This window comes from Sceloporus occidentalis, unplaced genomic scaffold (assembly GCF_023333645.1).
Source record: "Sceloporus occidentalis isolate IW3139 unplaced genomic scaffold, rSceOcc1.0.p SCAF_1, whole genome shotgun sequence".
Lineage (NCBI taxonomy): Eukaryota > Metazoa > Chordata > Lepidosauria > Squamata > Phrynosomatidae > Sceloporus > Sceloporus occidentalis.
The window spans coordinates 161,039,584-161,056,477 of NW_028316981.1; the positions used below are offsets into that span (position 1 = coordinate 161,039,584).

General features: G+C 42.5%; 1 protein-coding gene across 8 annotated transcripts in view; it reads left to right on the forward strand.

The window, feature by feature from the left end:
- Positions 1 to 15,341, forward strand: part of SMARCC2 (SWI/SNF related BAF chromatin remodeling complex subunit C2) — a 44,992-nt gene extending 29,651 nt beyond the window's left edge. Inside the window, exons 17-29 of one of the 8 annotated variants that reach the window (XM_089479512.1) lie at positions 401 to 554; positions 1,058 to 1,150; positions 1,713 to 1,832; positions 1,909 to 1,971; positions 4,753 to 5,011; positions 6,548 to 6,871; positions 7,480 to 7,541; positions 7,919 to 8,048; positions 8,483 to 8,649; positions 9,615 to 9,749; positions 10,203 to 10,578; positions 12,855 to 13,226; positions 14,855 to 15,341. In XM_089479512.1, the coding sequence (XP_089335638.1) occupies positions 401 to 554; positions 1,058 to 1,150; positions 1,713 to 1,832; positions 1,909 to 1,971; positions 4,753 to 5,011; positions 6,548 to 6,871; positions 7,480 to 7,541; positions 7,919 to 8,048; positions 8,483 to 8,649; positions 9,615 to 9,749; positions 10,203 to 10,578; positions 12,855 to 13,226; positions 14,855 to 14,931 (2,332 nt within the window). In that variant the 3' untranslated portion in view covers positions 14,932 to 15,341. Of the gene's footprint in view, positions 1 to 400; positions 555 to 1,057; positions 1,151 to 1,712; positions 1,833 to 1,908; positions 1,972 to 4,752; positions 5,012 to 6,547; positions 6,872 to 7,476; positions 7,542 to 7,918; positions 8,049 to 8,482; positions 8,650 to 9,614; positions 9,750 to 10,202; positions 10,579 to 12,854; positions 13,227 to 14,854 lie in introns of those variants that run through there. The other 7 variants (XM_089479504.1, XM_089479538.1, XM_089479522.1 and 4 more) reach the window with 7 other exon arrangements.
- Positions 15,342 to 16,894: the final 1,553 nt, after the last annotated feature.

Consider the following 16,894-nt stretch of genomic DNA (forward strand, 5'->3'; position numbering starts at 1 on the left):
TGTCTGCTGTAGTCTCTTAAAAAATACTTCATTTAAAGTTACAGGATCCCCTTCTTCCTTATATATTTAGTTGTTACTGTTGGCATTATATTTAATAGCAAAACTGAATCTATAGGAAGCAGTAGGCTTGACCTGAACTGTCAGGCCTGTTGATAATATAATAATAATATATAATATTTATTTACTTATACCCCGCTCTTAAGGCTATCAGAGCGGCTTACAAATTGTTACTTAGACATGAAGAAACAAAAAACACAGATTATGTATAGTTGTATGGCTGTGGCACTTAATTGTGCCCTTTCTCTGCAGCTATATTTTCTCTCTTAAAAACCAAGAAAAAATTGCTGCATGGTTGAATATGAATCTGAGATCAGGATCCAGCTCTAATCTTTTCTTGCAGAGTCCATGCTTTCTTGGAACAGTGGGGACTTATTAATTACCAAGTGGATGCAGAGAGCCGGCCAACACCAATGGGACCACCACCAACATCACATTTCCATGTTTTGGCTGATACACCTTCAGGATTGGTACCACTGCAGCCCAAAACACCACAGGTTGAGCAGATTTTTTTTCAAACCTGGGAAGAAATCTTAAATTAAATTTTTCTTTAATGTAATTTATTTAGTTAAGGTTTTGCTAATCAGCTTACTAAATGGCTCCATGGTTTAATGCAAAACCATACATTTAAAAACAATGTTAAGACCATATATAAACACACCAAAATGTTTTTTAAAAGGCTTGATAAAAAGTAAATTAGTAGCCATGTTCCTTATAGAAGCAAAAATAAAGGGGTGGGATTGACTGGAACAATTCATAAGTCTTCTAGAAAATGGCTGCTTTTGACCTGAATTCTAAAAGGCAATAAACAGAGAACAAGGGAAGCTTTAAATAGAGAGCAAGAGACCTACATGAATGCATTTCTGAACCACCTTCATGTCTCCAGGTTCTCCCTCCCTTTTCAGAATGAATGAATATATATATATATGGTCTTCCCAATTTAAAATATTGATCTAAGTGGCAATGGCGCTTAAAGCAAAATCTTGCTTGTATTCTTCAGGGTCGTCAGAGTGATAGTGACACCAAGGCTGGCCGGAAGAGCAAGGAGATTGATGACCTCGTCACAGACACAGTGAAGGGCAAACCAGAGATGGTATATGAGCTTTTGGAGAGAATTTCAAGTTGTCACTAGTTGCAGGAGCTAAGAGAATGAGCTTATCTGGACTCTTTCCCATAGAGAATTGTGAAGCTCCAGGTAGTCAAAACCTGATCTAGGTCCATCTTGTGAGCTTTCAAAGCAGGTTTAAAAAGAGACTTGTGGCAACTCTCACTTTTAGGAGGTTGTTCAATATCAGGGGAGATAATTTCTTCATTGGTTTTATACTTCCATGATGGGCAGTCAAGAAGGCAAAATTTATTGAGGAATAAAAAAAGTCAGACATCTACAGATGCTTGTCATGGAAAGTATAGACCATCCAAGAAGCTGACAGGATATTCTCTCAGGTTTGGGATCCTGTGACTGTACTGGCACAGTAAACGTGAAAGATTGCTTCCAACCAAGGCATACTCTGTACTGTAAATTGGCCCCAAATAAGAGCCATGGATGGATGTGTGTTCTTTCTGTGGATGATAGTGAGCTTTCAAGTAGCCTTTCAGACAGCTTGCATATGAAGCTTTCTTTACATCACATGTAGTCCCTTTTTCTTTCTTCCTAGCAAACCACAGCTTCCCAGCAGATGCTGAACTTCCCTGACAAAAGTAAGGAGAAGCCACCAGACATGCAAAACTTTGGACTTCGTACTGACATGTACACTAAGAAAAATGTTCCTTCCAAGGTAAAGAGTGAGAGTGGATTTTCTGATTCATTCATCCAGAGACAAATCACTTCAAATGCTTATTCTCCCCCCACAGAGCAAAGCTGCTGCCAGTGCTACCCGTGAGTGGACAGAGCAGGAGACATTGTTACTTCTGGAGGTAAGTGGGCAAAGAAGCTTTTGATTAACAGTAAATTGTGCGCTGGTCTCTCACAATCACTTGTACACTTTCTTTAGAGATTCTGCCTCCCCTCTCCTGTCCCCATAATGTTTATATTGCTAAATTCTTAATTCATTTCTGTTTTCATTAGCTAAAATGAACTGGAAATGGATGTGTTTTATTGATATTTTGAAATGGTGTATTGAATAAGAAGAAAAACCACAAGTGGGTTTGTGGGTTTTGTTGCCTTAAGCCATCCCTCCTATGTGGGTACACACATGCATCTCAATGATCATGTTTGAACCAAGAATGGAGTGCTCTTTCTTTCCCAGAATTTTTGCTTCTTGATATATTTAAAATATTTTACTATTTTTCCTCACAAATGCCAATTTTGAGGATATTAAAATGGGGCTATGATGAGAAGGCCTTTGATTATTAAAAGAAGTGATTCCTAGATAAAAAGCTATTTATGATTGATTTCATTTCAGTTTTAGCTTAGAGAATATATACAGATGCAGTATTATCCATGATTATGCAAATTAAACAGTTTAAGGATGAATTACATTTGAATGACTAAACTGCAGTCTACAGCTAAGGAAAGACGCTATATGCCTAGAGTGCTTTACATGGAAAAGGATCCTAGAGTAGTCTCTAGACAGGACCAGGAAACTTTGGAGAGGCACTGCTATTCATCATATGCAATATGAAGCTTGATGGACCAGTTAGCTTTGTTATGTCTTTTAAGTGATGCTTAAAAGTTATACTCTTTTAAATGATGTTTTTACATGATAGCTAATTTATGTCAGTTTTTTTTAAAAAAAAAACTTAGGTATTGCCAGTTTTTTAGTTATACAGTCTTTCCACACAAATGCCAGAGTGGTACAAAATTAAACTGAAAATTCTTCATGAATGTGGAGGCATCAAGTGTTACCATCTACACATCGCATCAACTGAGACATTAAATATACTATATCATGAGTTAGGCATTTGCAGATTTGAGCTCCCACAGATTGCCCTGCCCTATGTTAGCCAATGGTGGTGTTCACTTATGCACACACTGCTGTCCATTGACTGATATGGGCTTGCGCTCCCACATTGTTTCCTATCCATGTGAGGTACCAGAACAAAACCAACGGCTCATTGTGTTATTCCAATTCCAAGCAGTTTTGTATGAAACCGATTATCTGGACCCATTTCAAATTGGCTTCAGAGCGGGATACAGAGTTGAGACCGCCATGGTCGCATTAGTTGATGATCTCCGTCTGGGCATCGACAGGGGAAGTGTGACCTTGTTGGTGCTTTTGGACATCTCAGCGGCTTTTGATACCATTGACCACGGTATCCTTCTGGAACACCTGAGGGATTTGGGTATCGGGGGCACTGCGCTCCAGTGGTTCCGTTCCTACCTCTTAGGTAGAATCCAGATGGTGCAGTTGAGGGACACTTGTTCCTCTAAGAGGGAACTGACATCTGGTGTCCCTCAGGGAGCGATTCTGTCCCCAACTTTGTTTAACATTTACATGAAACCGCTGGGAGAGATCATCCGAAGACACGGGACGCGGTGTTATCAGTACGCTGATGACACCCAAATATGCTTCTCTGTGTCTCCGACTGATGCAGTGTCTAAGGATGGCATCTCTCCTCTGAATGCCTGCTTGGAGTCAGTAATGGGCTGGATGAGGGAAAACAAACTCAGTCTGAATCCAGAGAAAACAGAAGTACTGGTGATAGGTTCCCCAGGCCTGGGGAAGGAAATTTATCCACCTGTCCTGAACAGGGTCACACTTCCCCTGAAGGAAGAAGTTTGCAGTTTAGGAGTACTTCTGGACTCGTCCCTGCAATTGACATCTCAAGTAGATGCGACGGTCAGAAGTGCTTGCTATCAACTTCGGTTGATACACCAACTGCGACCCTACCTGGACCAAAGGGACCTTGAAACGGTGGTACATGCTCTGGTAACCTCTCGCTTAGATTTCTGTAATGCGCTCTACATGGGGCTACCCTTGTACCAAGCCCGGAAGCTTCAATTGGTACAAAATATGGCAGCCAGATTGGTCACCGGTGCGTTTAGGTTTGACCATATAACACCTATTTTGAAAGATCTTCATTGGCTGCCTATTCGCTTCCAAGCACAGTACAAGGTGTTGGTTATTACCTATAAAGCCCTATATGACTTGGGCCCGAGTTACTTGAGGGACCGCATCTCCCCATATAATCCACCCCACACACTTAGAACATCCGGGAAGAACCTGTTGGAAATACCAGCTTCCAAGTATGTTGTTACATCCCAGATGGCCTTTTCATTTGTTGCCCTGAGGATCTGGAATAGTCTTCCCGATGAGCTCCATCTTATGACCCCCCTGGAATCATTCAGAAAGAGTCTTAAAACCTTCCTCTTTTGTCAAGCCTTCCCCCCTGAAGAATGAAGTTTGTAATTTTTGATACCATCGATTCTTTGCCTACCCCAAATATGTATGTTGCATGATTGTTTTTAGAGCTTTTGTATTATTGGATTTTATTATGATATTGTCGTTAGTAATGGTTTTTTAATTAGTCTGTAATCCCGCTTCAATCCTATGGGAGAGGCGGGGAAACACAAATAAATTTTATTATTGTTGTTGTTGTTGTTGTTATTGTTATTATTCTGAGGTTATATTTAAAGGAGATCTCAGTGCAGACACAAAATATCACTTTGGGTAACTCAAAAGAGGAAGCTCAAACTCAAATCTGCCAAGAGCTTTAGCACTCTCCTTGTCATTGTTTCTCTGAACTGCTTTTTAGGCCTTGGAGATGTACAAGGATGACTGGAACAAGGTTTCTGAGCATGTTGGCAGCCGCACGCAGGATGAGTGCATTCTACATTTCCTCCGTCTTCCCATTGAGGACCCTTACCTGGAGGACTCTGAGGCCTCCCTTGGGCCCCTAGCTTACCAGCCCATTCCTTTCAGCCAGTCGGGCAACCCTGTCATGAGCACCGTGGCCTTCCTTGCTTCTGTTGTGGACCCTCGTGTGGCATCTGCTGCAGCCAAGTCAGCCCTAGGTAATTAAAAGAGATTCCACGAGCAGTAGGTGTCCCACAATCCCTAGTTAACAAGCTTAGATTCTCCAAGCAGAATACACTATGTCAGTTAAGAAATTCATTCTGGTTCAAGATGATGAGTTTTGTACAATTTTATCCTGGGTGGTGGTGGAGGAAGAGGTAAGACATATTATTATTATTATTATTATTATTATTATTATTATTATTTACTTATACCCCGCTCTTCAGCCAAAAGGCTATCAGAGTGGCTTATGACAGGGATGGTTACTAAGAATGAGATTGTATAGGGCTACATCTAACTGTCATAGAAAAATTGAAGAAGTGGAGCATTATGTTACTTCCTAACAGAATTCTGAAACATCACAATGCATTATCCATATATTATCAAGCTTTTCTCTATAGCCATATGAACTAGACTCTTGGAGGTTTTTAAACAGAAACTGAGGATCTCAGGATGCTGGGGACCAGTAAGGAGATTTTGTGCTTTTTATATATGACATTGTTTTACAGACAGAAGTAAAGACTTACATTCCCAAACACAATGTTTTGTTCTTGAGCAACATCCCTTCCTGAACCTCAGTTTGGGTTAATGTCTCTTAAATTGTCTACTTTGTGAAAGTCCTGCTGCTTTTGCTTAATACTCAGTACTACAGTCTCAGCTTACAAGGAAGGGACAATTTATCCTCTAACGAAACAAAACAAAACAAAACAAAAAAACACACACAATGCATTATATATTGTGGCGATTGTTGCTTCATGGATCTTTGTGTCAGTCAGAAGTGCACTGCAGAATCTATTCATATTTAAACATTTGTTTATGAACAGTATATGTTAATGCTTTTATAGTTATGTGTTAAAACCTAGCATTTGAAACAGCTTATGTGTAATGTCCAAAAGTTTGGAAAATCCTGATAACTGGGAGTTATATATCCTCTGGCACCTGAGCTGCAGTGTGGAGCTGTGGGCACTTAAAGGAGTTACTAGAGCTGATATGTCAGCCAGATCTAGTTCTTTTGCTCTTGTGTCTCCAGTGGGCTGCTGTCTTCCCAGATCTCTTATCAGTAACTAACTTTTCTCAGTTTATTTTTATTTATTTATTTATTTATTTATTTGTGGTATTTATACCCCACCCTTCAGCCCTAATGGCTATCAGAGCAGCTTACAATTTTTATTTTTAATTAGACAGTTCCCTGCCCTCAGGCTTACAATCTAAAAGACAATACACAAAAGAGGAAGGGAATGGTGGTGGGAAAGGGGATGAGGTCCAGTGGTTCTTCTCTCCCTCTGAGGCCTGGACCAAGGCAGATGGATTGGAGGGAGGACTCTTCTTCAGGCTAGCCCTGATGGAGCTGGGCCTGCCTGTTCAGTTGCTCCTTAGATAGGGGAAGAAGCACAGTAGTAGGTTTTTTTTGCCCCAGCATCTGCACCTCTGTGCCCATTTGAGATCCTTATACTGGATCCTTGTTGCATGTACCATTTTGTTGACTGTTGCTGTGAAGAGAGCCTTTCCACTGACTCTGAGGCTGTCTTCTGCAGAGGAGTTCTCCAAGATGAAGGAAGAGGTGCCCACGGCTTTGGTGGAAGCTCATGTTCGCAAGGTGGAGGAAGCTGCCAAGGTGACAGGCAAGGCAGACCCGGCGTTTGGTCTGGAGAGCAGCGGCATTGCAGGGACCACATCCGATGAGCTGGAGAGAATAGGTGAGGGGGGCGAGCGGGGCGCCTTCCGCGCTTCAACTCGTGAAGCGCCCTCGTTGGACCTCGCCCAGTGTGCGGTGGGGACAAAGAAGGGTGCCGAGACGCAGGAGACCAGAGCCGGCCTGGCTTCCGGCCTGGAGCTCACACTCAATCGCCTGGCACAGGGTAAGGGATCCCTATCGTTACTCCATCTAATCCCTACCTGTCGGATGGGGCACTTCACAGGTTGGGAAATGTGACTTAGGCTTTTATCCTGTTGCCTTTTGAACTAATTCTGGGATGAACTAGTTCTTTGGAGAGGGGAAATTCCTAGTTTTAAGCTGGATCTAAGTGGAGAGGGAAGGAGGAGAGCAGCATTTGAATCTTTTCCACTCAGATGAGTCCCAGGTCCTGATTCTGTTTCAGGTCTTAAAATCTGAAAAGCATTTGCAGAGCTTTAATGCAATGCAGGGCTGGTAAAGGTCTGACCTCCAGATATTGAACTGCACTTCCCATCAACCGTAGCCAGTAGTGAGGAGCGATGGGATTTACAGTCAGTGTCTGGTGGGCCACACATTCAGTATCCCTGGTCAAGTGTGGCCCTCAGTTGTTACTCTTAAGACACAATTCCATGGCTTCTTTTGTCTCCTTTGTTCCATTTTAGAACATTTCTTCCATGCTCCCATTAATTATTACAACTTTTTATTTTCATAGGGTGTGGGTTGGAGTCTAATTTGGTAAAACTAATGCTGGTATCTTTGGTTTTGTCCTTTTTAAAACTCTTTCTTCAGAAGAAGGCTGCACAGATGAGAGCCGGGCAGAACCACCACCCTCTGAGGAGAAGAAAGAAGTGAAGGTGCGGGAGGGCTTGAATAAACTCTTGGGCAATGGGTGGGGGGGATAACAGGTTTCCTGAAGCAGGATGTATGGGGCATGCAAAGGCAGGTACAGGGCAAACTGAGAATTTCACAGTATATTTCTAGAATAGGATTGCCCCATATTGTCTGGCTTATATACCCTTCCTTCAGAGTCCTTCATTTTATTATCTACTTGACCTCTAGAGTAATAAATTGCGAACCATTAGGTTCTATTCTTGGCCTTTCCACCTAGGTCTTCAGTATTACTTGTGTATAAACCCAAAACTCTAGACATTGGTCACGTGCTGCGGGAGACTAAAGAATTTTTCAGAGGAGAAAGGCAGCTGTCACAGTCTAGTCTTTCTTCTCAATGCAGGAACCAAGGGAAGGAGCCCTGGAGGAAGAAGTGAAGGAGAAGCTTGGAGAGATGCCTAGGAAAGAAGAGGATAAAAGCAAAGAGGCTGATGGTGAAAAGGAAATGGACAAGAGTGATGGGGACATCATGGGTGAGCACCACCTCACAGGAAATGGCACTGTTCTTGCCATAGCTGGTTAACTAGAGGTTTAAACTGAATTGGAGTGCTATAGCTATGTGTCCTAAAGTCTCATCCAGATATATGTTTGACTTCATGCAATGCAGCAAACCACTTCTCAGAGCTTAATTCTGGGGCAGATAGGGAGCTCTGCCATTGAAAAATCAAGATGCTGTGACCAGTCAAATTGGTAGGTATAAAGAATCTTGGAATAGGAAGTGAATTACAGTTAACACTGACAAAGAAACATAATGAGTTTCACTTCAAGAGCTTCTATTCACTTCAAGAGCTTCCTCCTCAAGAGCCTCTAATTATACGAACAAAATGCAATAAGAACTTTGAACATTAGTAGGTAGTCTTCCTTTCCTACCAAGCAACTGTAGGCCAATGTTGTTTTTGTCTCTCAGCTGATGGAGAAAAGGAAAAGGAAGTCAAGGATGGCCAGGAAGAGGGACCCAAGGATATTGCAGAGGCAGAGGGTGAACGGAAGACCAAGGTGGAGAGAGACATTGGAGAAGGTAACCTCTCCACTGCAGCTGCTGCTGCTTTGGCTGCTGCAGCTGTAAAAGCAAAGGTGAGTACCCTAGGGGGTGGCTGGAATTGTAGATCAGATTGAGAAATGGGATTACACCACTGGTGTATAGTTTAGCTTCTGGTTTAGAAGAATAGTTAGTCACATCTGATTCCTTTTAAAAATGCCTAGGCTGCCTTCCTGTTCAAAAAATAAACATAAAGCAGTTCACAAAGGTACAAATGGCATAAAATGAATGGCTAAGAAGACTTAAGGTTCAGTTCCCATCTTGGCCATGAAACCCACTGTGTGACCTTGGTCAAGTCACACTCACTCCACCTCAGGGGAAGGCAATGGCAAACTTCCCCTGAACAATCTTGCCAAGAAATCCACATAATAGGTTTGCCTTAAGTCAGAAATGACTTGAAAGCACACAACAACAACACAACAAAGAAGAACAAAACCAGTTCATCTGCAATGAAGTTCAAAACTAGCAATAATTATGTCAGGACTGTAAGAAGCACAAAGATTCTCCAGGTTCTAAAGAGTGGTATCACAGAGTGTAAGTCTTCAGTTCAAATCAGACATCAGTGCAGATACTTAGGCTCTCTAAGGAAGTGACTCTCTCTTGGCCCCTCATCTGTCGTGTGGAGACGATAATACTGTACTAATTTGCTTCACTGTTGCATGGCAGAAATTACTGAGATAAAGTACTTCAGGCATCCAACTAGTGTATGTGTCAATAGTCAAACGTATTCCTATCATGCACTCTCTTTTTTTGCCTTTGGTAATCAGCCTGTAAATAATAAATTGACATTCCAAACTCTGGTCTACCTGTTCCTCGTTTCTGTCTTGGGTACAAGGCATGAGATAGTTGGAATGTTCTGAAGATATAGGGAGTGAATGTGTCTTATAATGACCCTGCTTCATCTCTATGGGGAATTTTCTCTAGCGATCTTTTGGGAATTCCACGGGACTGCTGAAGTGTTAATCCACTCTCTTTTCATTTCCTTTCCTTTCCTCTACAGCACTTAGCAGCAGTGGAAGAACGCAAGATCAAGTCCCTGGTTGCTTTGCTGGTGGAGACACAGATGAAGAAGCTGGAGATCAAGTTGAGGCACTTTGAGGAGCTGGAGACCATTATGGACCGGGAACGTGAGGCAGTGAGTACAATTGTGTCCTCTCAGCATGAGATTCCCTTAGCTGGCTCAAAGCTAGTTGTTTCTCATGCTGAGAGGCAACTTGCTATCTCTGCAGATCCTTTGTTATAAGAGTTGCTACTCACTCTTGAAGTCACCATAACTCTGTATAGCAACTTCTTATGTTGCCGCCTGTGTGCAGTTCTTTTTATTTGCAGACACTTAGTGGTCTGTTTTGTAGGTCCAGGGAGTACTCTGAATGCTCATGCTGCACAGTTAACATGGTGCAGCAGAGTGAGTTTGAGCTTCACCAATGCCTAGGAACCTTATGCTTATTTTGTATCAAATAATAGCGTAAGAATTTGGGTTCCAGTTGTATCGCTTGAAAGAAAAATGACTAAGAGAAGAGGAGCAATATCTGATGGGAACTGAACTTGGAGACCTGCCATGCCCCTCTCTTTGCTGTCTTCTCTGTAGCTAGAGTACCAGAGACAGCAGCTCCTGGCTGACCGACAGGCCTTTCACATGGAACAGCTCAAGTATGCCGAGATGCGTGCACGTCAGCAGCATTTCCAGCAGATGCACCAACAGCAGCAACAGCAGCAGCCACCACCACCTCTCCCTGGGGGCTCACAGCCCCTCCCTTCTTCAGGGGCACCCCTGGCACCGGCTGCTCACTCCATGCCCATCTCCCAGACACCTGTGTCGGCCGCCAGCACTGTAGGGCAGTCCAGCAGTATGGCTCAGACGGAACAGATTGGACAGGCGGTAGCTGTCCAGCCACAGCAAACAGCAGCTGGAACACCACAGACTGGTTCAGGTCAGACCGGACAGCCTTCCACAGGATCCCATGGTAAGTAAGAGGTGCTATTCTCATAGAGCTCATGTGGTGGGACAGCAAGCCTGGCATGCCTCTAAGTCTTTGATTTCTTAGAAAGTTGAGCATGGTCATAATTACAGAGGCCAGGGTAAGTAGGTGCAGTCTTCCATGTACTGTTGGATTGCATCTTCTCTCATGCGTAGCCAGCATAGTCTTATGTTGAGGGATGCTGACACAGCTGTACAGTAACATTCAACAGCTATAGTTGCCCTCCCCTGTGCAAAAACCATGAAGTGCTTTTCCAATAAGACTAAACAGTGCTGAGGCAGAGCCTAGGGCAGCTTCATTGCCCATCAACAATGACGTTTAAAACATCAACTGTACATTAAACGTTAGGGAATATCTAATGGAGGAAGCAGTTTATAGAGGCTGTTACAAAATTTCCTTCCTTAGAAGATTTCAGGAACTTTGGCTAGCATTGCTAGAGATGTTGTAGGTATTTAGAAGAAAGTTTTATACTAAAGTGAATCCTTTAGTATTCTCAACAAACTAGTAGTGATAGCCACAGCAGATCCCTTTTCTCACTATACAACTGCTATGACACTTTTCCAGATTGCTTTTTGTTAGATGAGAGCTGACTTGGCTTGGCTAGTTAAGTGAACTAGTCTCCCAAGATGGCTGAGGAGGAGGAGGCAACATGTTCTGGTTCAGCTGTCACAAGACCTTTTTTGTTCTTCCTGACTGTCTCTTGGTGGTGATGAGAGAAAGTTTTGTAGATTCCTCCTCTCAAGAACCTAAAATGCATTTTCATGGTAAGGACCCAATGTGGCAGTTTAGAAAAGCACCACTGCAGATTATGGTGGAAAAAAGGCATCTGCTGTGGCTGTCCCCACTTGTTGGTTGAGAATCACACAACTAAAAGAACCTTTCCCATCCTATATTTCTAGGTCTCTGGGCACAGATGTCTTGTTCCCTGTACTTTGGTCATAGCAGTATCTTGTTTTCCACAGTTCCTCTATTTTTGAGAAGAAATTAGATCCTAAGTCTACGTTTTAGAGTAGAGTAGGAATTCCTGTAAAGATAGACTCAGCTCTTCTTTGCCTGCAAAAATTCAAGTGCTGAAGGTGTGGGTAAAGAAAGGGCTGCTTTTAATATGATAGTTGGGAGCCAGAGAGACCAGTGCTGGACAAACTAGCATTCCCTGACCTAGAATTCATTTAACATTGAAGAGGGAAATAGAACTGTGCCCCAGTATTGCCATTCCTACTCACCCCATGCATGAACACATAAAGTCAATGAAACATCTGAAAGGAGAGCCTGTGTATACACAGCTGTATTTATCCAGTCTCTCCTATAACTTTGAAACTAGCCTTTGTACTGATGTTGGAAAGTTTGTTGTGCATTGTCCCTTTTTTTTCCTCCTTTGAAAATAAAGCATAGGCAAGGGGCTGGCTGGTGTGATCCTACACACATTTTAAGTGTACATGTGAAGAAGAGCTGTTTGAATGGGGCTTTGACAATTGGATTGCACAGATCAAGAAATTATGTGGTTCTGCTCCAAAGGGCAGAGAAAAGGACTTCTGGAAATTGTAGGTTAAGGATGTGTGTCCTGGTGCGTGGACGACTTTGAACATTTTAATGTCTTTCAGTCTGTCCCCAGGACAGGATTAATGCTATCCTATCCAATCCATAGGAGATTATAGGGATTAATATAAAAGATTAAGGCCCAGTTCATTTGCTACTGCCAGGACATTTAGAGTCACTTTTCTCCAGGGCCTGCTATAAAACTATTGCAAGTGAAATTTGTATAAGAAAGAGCCAGCTCATTCGTTCAGCATGCACCTTATTGGAACAGCAAATAAACAGACCAGAGTTTTGTTTCTACCGTAAAACATGAATTGGTCCTGGTTTAATCATTGATGAATGTCTTAAAATGTGGAGATAGCAAAGATTATCCAAGTATGAGTCTTTTATTAAAACTGGCATTTTTTCTTTCTTTGGAGAACTTTGGAGAACTATTTTTATTGTGTGTGTATATATATGTGTGTGTGGGAGGGAGAATATTTCATGTTCTGTTGATAGTTTCACACCAGATGAAATATCCAGCAGTAGTCTGCCATCACACGTAGTAGTAGTGAGGATCACACATGCCTGGAGCCTATGCTTTTGAAAAAATGAAGTGTATGGTATGCTTTATGTGATCAGATGTTTCTGACCCCCAGACCGCAGTGTATGCTAATGAGTCACGTTGAGTCTTTGCTTGCCTGCATAACCATCACACTCAACTGTCTCTCTCTCTCTCTTTGAAGCTCAGCCTCCGTTCCCCAGCCAGCAGCCATCATCCCAGATTCTCCCTGGGGCAGTCCCAGCAACCGTTCACCCTGCCATGGCTGGTAATATCCCCTCAGCCTTGCCTTTTGGAATGCCTGCCTCCATCCCATTTAGCATGGCTAGTAATGTAACAGACTCCATCGGCATTAACTTCCCTGCTAACACGCCCTTCCATCCAGTGCATGGTAACCTTGCGTACAGCATGGCTAATCCGCCCATCGTCAACGTATCTAGCACCCTGCACCCTCCGGCCGGGAGCCCGCTGCCTCCCGGTTCTGCAGCTGCCCAGAGCCCAGCTATTGTGGCAGCAATGCAGGGCAGTCTCCTTCCAAATGCTGGTCTTGGATCAGGTGAGAATTGAACCAGAGATGAGGGTGGGATTGGGAGAGGGTGAGATGTTACTATACATTAGAAATTCCTATGAGGCTGTTTAGGATCAGTGGCCTCGAGGCTGTTTCCTTTGACATTTGAAGATACTTCACAGATAGGTGGAGTACAGTTGCTGCTTGGAACTTGTGGGGGATCCATTCCGGACCCCCCCCAGGTTCAAAGTCTTGTGTATATTCAAGCCCCATAGGCTTAAATGAGGCGTGTGCATGCGGGGTGTGCAGCACGGGCGCATGCCCCATAGAGGTTAATGGTCACCCCTTCGCATATTTTCAGCCTGTGGATTTCAAGTCCGCAGACTTAGAGAGACAATTGTACATATTTGTCTTGTTTTCCTCAACAGAGAATTTATGCCCACATTGAAAAAAATGTTTGCAGTGCTCCTTTGTCTGGAGTTGCAGTTCATTGTACAATATAGGGAAGATATAGGGAGTAAAATAATGTTTTCCAAAAGTCTTAGCTGTTGACTATTGGAAGAGGGTTTAACAAGCTGTGCATATTTTCATGGATACTGTCATAAATGCCATGTGCACTGGTGGTAAATGTGCACATGTGAGAAAAAAACATGGTCACTTTTTTTCTAAAGTTGCAATTCTTAGATTTACACAGGATTGATAACATTACTGACTTTGTTGATCCCTGTCCTGTTTGAGTTACTTCCTGAATCCTATGTGGATTTCCCCCCTTCCCCCCCCCCCCATCTCAAAACTATCAGAGATGCCCACAGCTGGAAATAGCATGTAGTGGCTGATGTTTGAATGTGCACCTCCTATGCATGTTTTGGCATGGCTTGCTTGTTTGAGCCATCTTGGTTAAAATTACTTTTGCTATAACCACAGATAGCCTTGTTTTTTCTTGCTTTTAATTTGTATCCTGTCATGTCATACAGAGTTCAAGCAAATCAGGAATGTTGAGCAGGTCCTCGCTCAGATGGGAGGGCAGGACTAGATTACAATGTGTTTTAATGACAACAATAGAATAGCTGCCCTTTTTCCTCCTAACAAACCATCAAGGAAGCTGACAGCAGGTCAAGCTGTGTTTCAGCAGGTTTTCATCCCGTTGAATCCTCTCCCTCAGGTTCTAGTTGAGATTGGCAAATTCAGGTGTTTACTGAAGGTCTATGTTCTTACAATCCTGTTCAGAGTTGGAAGAATGTGCTTCCAAACTGGTAAGGGATGTAAATTATTTTCCTTTTATTTGGGAATGGATCTATCAAGAGATTAGAGAGGGTTTGGCTTTCACTCTGTTGTCTTCTTCTGTGACATGTTCATACTGATGTGGCAAGTGATGCTTGGATGAGAGAGAATAGCAAGCTAGAGAAAAATAGAAAGTGTGACAATATGATGATGGGGGAGGCTCATTGTGGGTTTTGGTCTTCCACTTCCAAGAGTCGTGATGATCAGGTTCCCTTCCATTAGGCATTTTGTCCCTGTTTGGGGGGCAAAGGAAACCAAAATGGTTTAACTATCAGAATGCCGGTATTGATAGAATGTGATGGCAAGGTATTTCTGATGTCTGCAGTTTGTCTGTACCTTCTTTTGTTCATCAGGGTGGTCTGTAATGTGTCCCATTTCTCTCTACTCCAACCCAGATCAAGGACCATCACTGCAATCAGAGCCAATTGCTCCCAGCCCCAACACGGCCACACCTGTCCCACCCACACAGTGAGAAGCTATGAGCTGCTCTTCATCATGTCTCCAGGATGAGCCCTCACCATTTTGGAAGGCTACAGAGAACCCCAAATCGTGTTAAACATGGATTCTGTTTGGGTGGGTTTTTAAAAGGGTTCAAAATGACGATCCGAAAGAGAAGAGGATTTGGCTCTCTCGACTCCCCCCATGTGTCTTTGCCCCATCCCATCTCCCCAATGCTTTTTTGGTATCCAGTTGTACCAAGACTTTTTATTTAAAGGTGTTTCTAATTGGTGGGGGCGGGGGGCAAGAATCTATATCCAAACAGCCACTGCTATTTATAGAGGGCTTTGATTTTAAACCTGGTTGAAATGGGAGTTTGACTCCCCCCTTGTATGTGTCCGTCTTGCTCTTTTTTTTAAAACAATAAAGAAATATTACAATAAATGTTTCCCATCTACCAGATAGAAAAATCTGCATTTTTTGGGGAGGGAGGTGATAGGTTACAGAGAACAGGTTCATATTCATACTGATGCTTATTCAAAGAAAATAATAATGTGCACATAGTTTGAGAGAAGGAGAGAGATTCAAAGCACCAAACTTTGTTTTCAGGGGCAGTTTGTTCAGTAATCTTTTGTTTCTGGAGAGAGAGAAAAGGTTGACCATCTGCAATCTGAAATTTTTTTAACCTGCATAAATATTTTAGATATATTTTTTAAACCTGTTAAATATTTGAATAGTTTAAATTGAATTAACTTACAAAAGAGGGCTGTGTCTTTTACAAAAAGAGAACCAATACCCTCTTTCAGTAGTGGACAACTAGCTGCAACATTTATATTTTAGTCACTCTCTGCTTCCCCATGAGTTAGTAAGGATGGGTAGCAGTCAGAGCAGCATTTGCCTACCTGACAGTTGTTGCAGTCATGACGGAGAGGATTTACAGAGCTGGTGCTCTTTCAAAGCCCTTTTATTTCCAAGTAGGTACAAGCAGAATGTATACATTATCTGTATAGCCATGCTGGGGAAGCAAGGTAGATAAAATAACCTGAGTGAAAGCACGTTCATGGAAAGCCCAGCCATTCTTTTCTGTATGATTGCTGCTATATTTATTCAGCCTTCTGGGCAATACCAGAAAGGGAGTAAAATGTTTCTCTTTGAGATATTACTACCTGTTGTTGTTGTGTGCCTTCAAGTTGTTCCGACCTATAGCAATCCTAAAGCAACACTATCATCAGGTTTTCTTGACAATATTTGTTCAGAGGAGGTTTGCCATTGCCTTCCCCTGAAGCTGAGGGCATTTGACTTGCCCAAACTGGGCTTAATGGCTGACCAGGGGGTCGAACCCTGATCTCCAGAGTCATGATCCAACACTAAAAGCACTGTCTGTGGCCTACTTCTTTTTGAAAGCCAACCCTTGCCTTCCAACCTTTGAAATCAGAATCCCTCAAGAAAGAATACTTCGAAGGAGGAGTATAAGGACATCACAGAGTTTTCTTTCCATAGGGAAGGGCTCATCCATACTTGTTAATATCTCCTGCCTCTCCAAATAAAGCAGGAATTAAGTGATTTTTTAAATCTTTGTTGCATCTGTTGACCGCATCTTTCCCTGCCCACAATTCCTACATTTTTTGTCTAATCCATCTAAACAATTTTGCTGCTGTTGTGAAGAATTATATTTAGCTCTTGGGTAATGTACAAGCAAGTCTTTTTAAAATAGGCTCAAATGATGGATTTCTGCCTTTTTTTTATAGCAGGAAGCTTATAGCAAAAACTCAAAAGACAAAAGTATAGAAGATACTACATGTTAATAAAGGTGGATTGACAAAGGTTAAGTGAATTGCAAGGTGAAGATTTTGAAGCATTTTCTGGTGGGGAAGAAAGGTATGCATACATGGATTAACCTCTTCTGCTAGGAAAGGCAAGGGACCATGTGATAGACGTTGGAGTTCTTTTGCTTGGATTTCTAGCCCCTCCTTTCACTTTACCTGCACCAAGGAAAG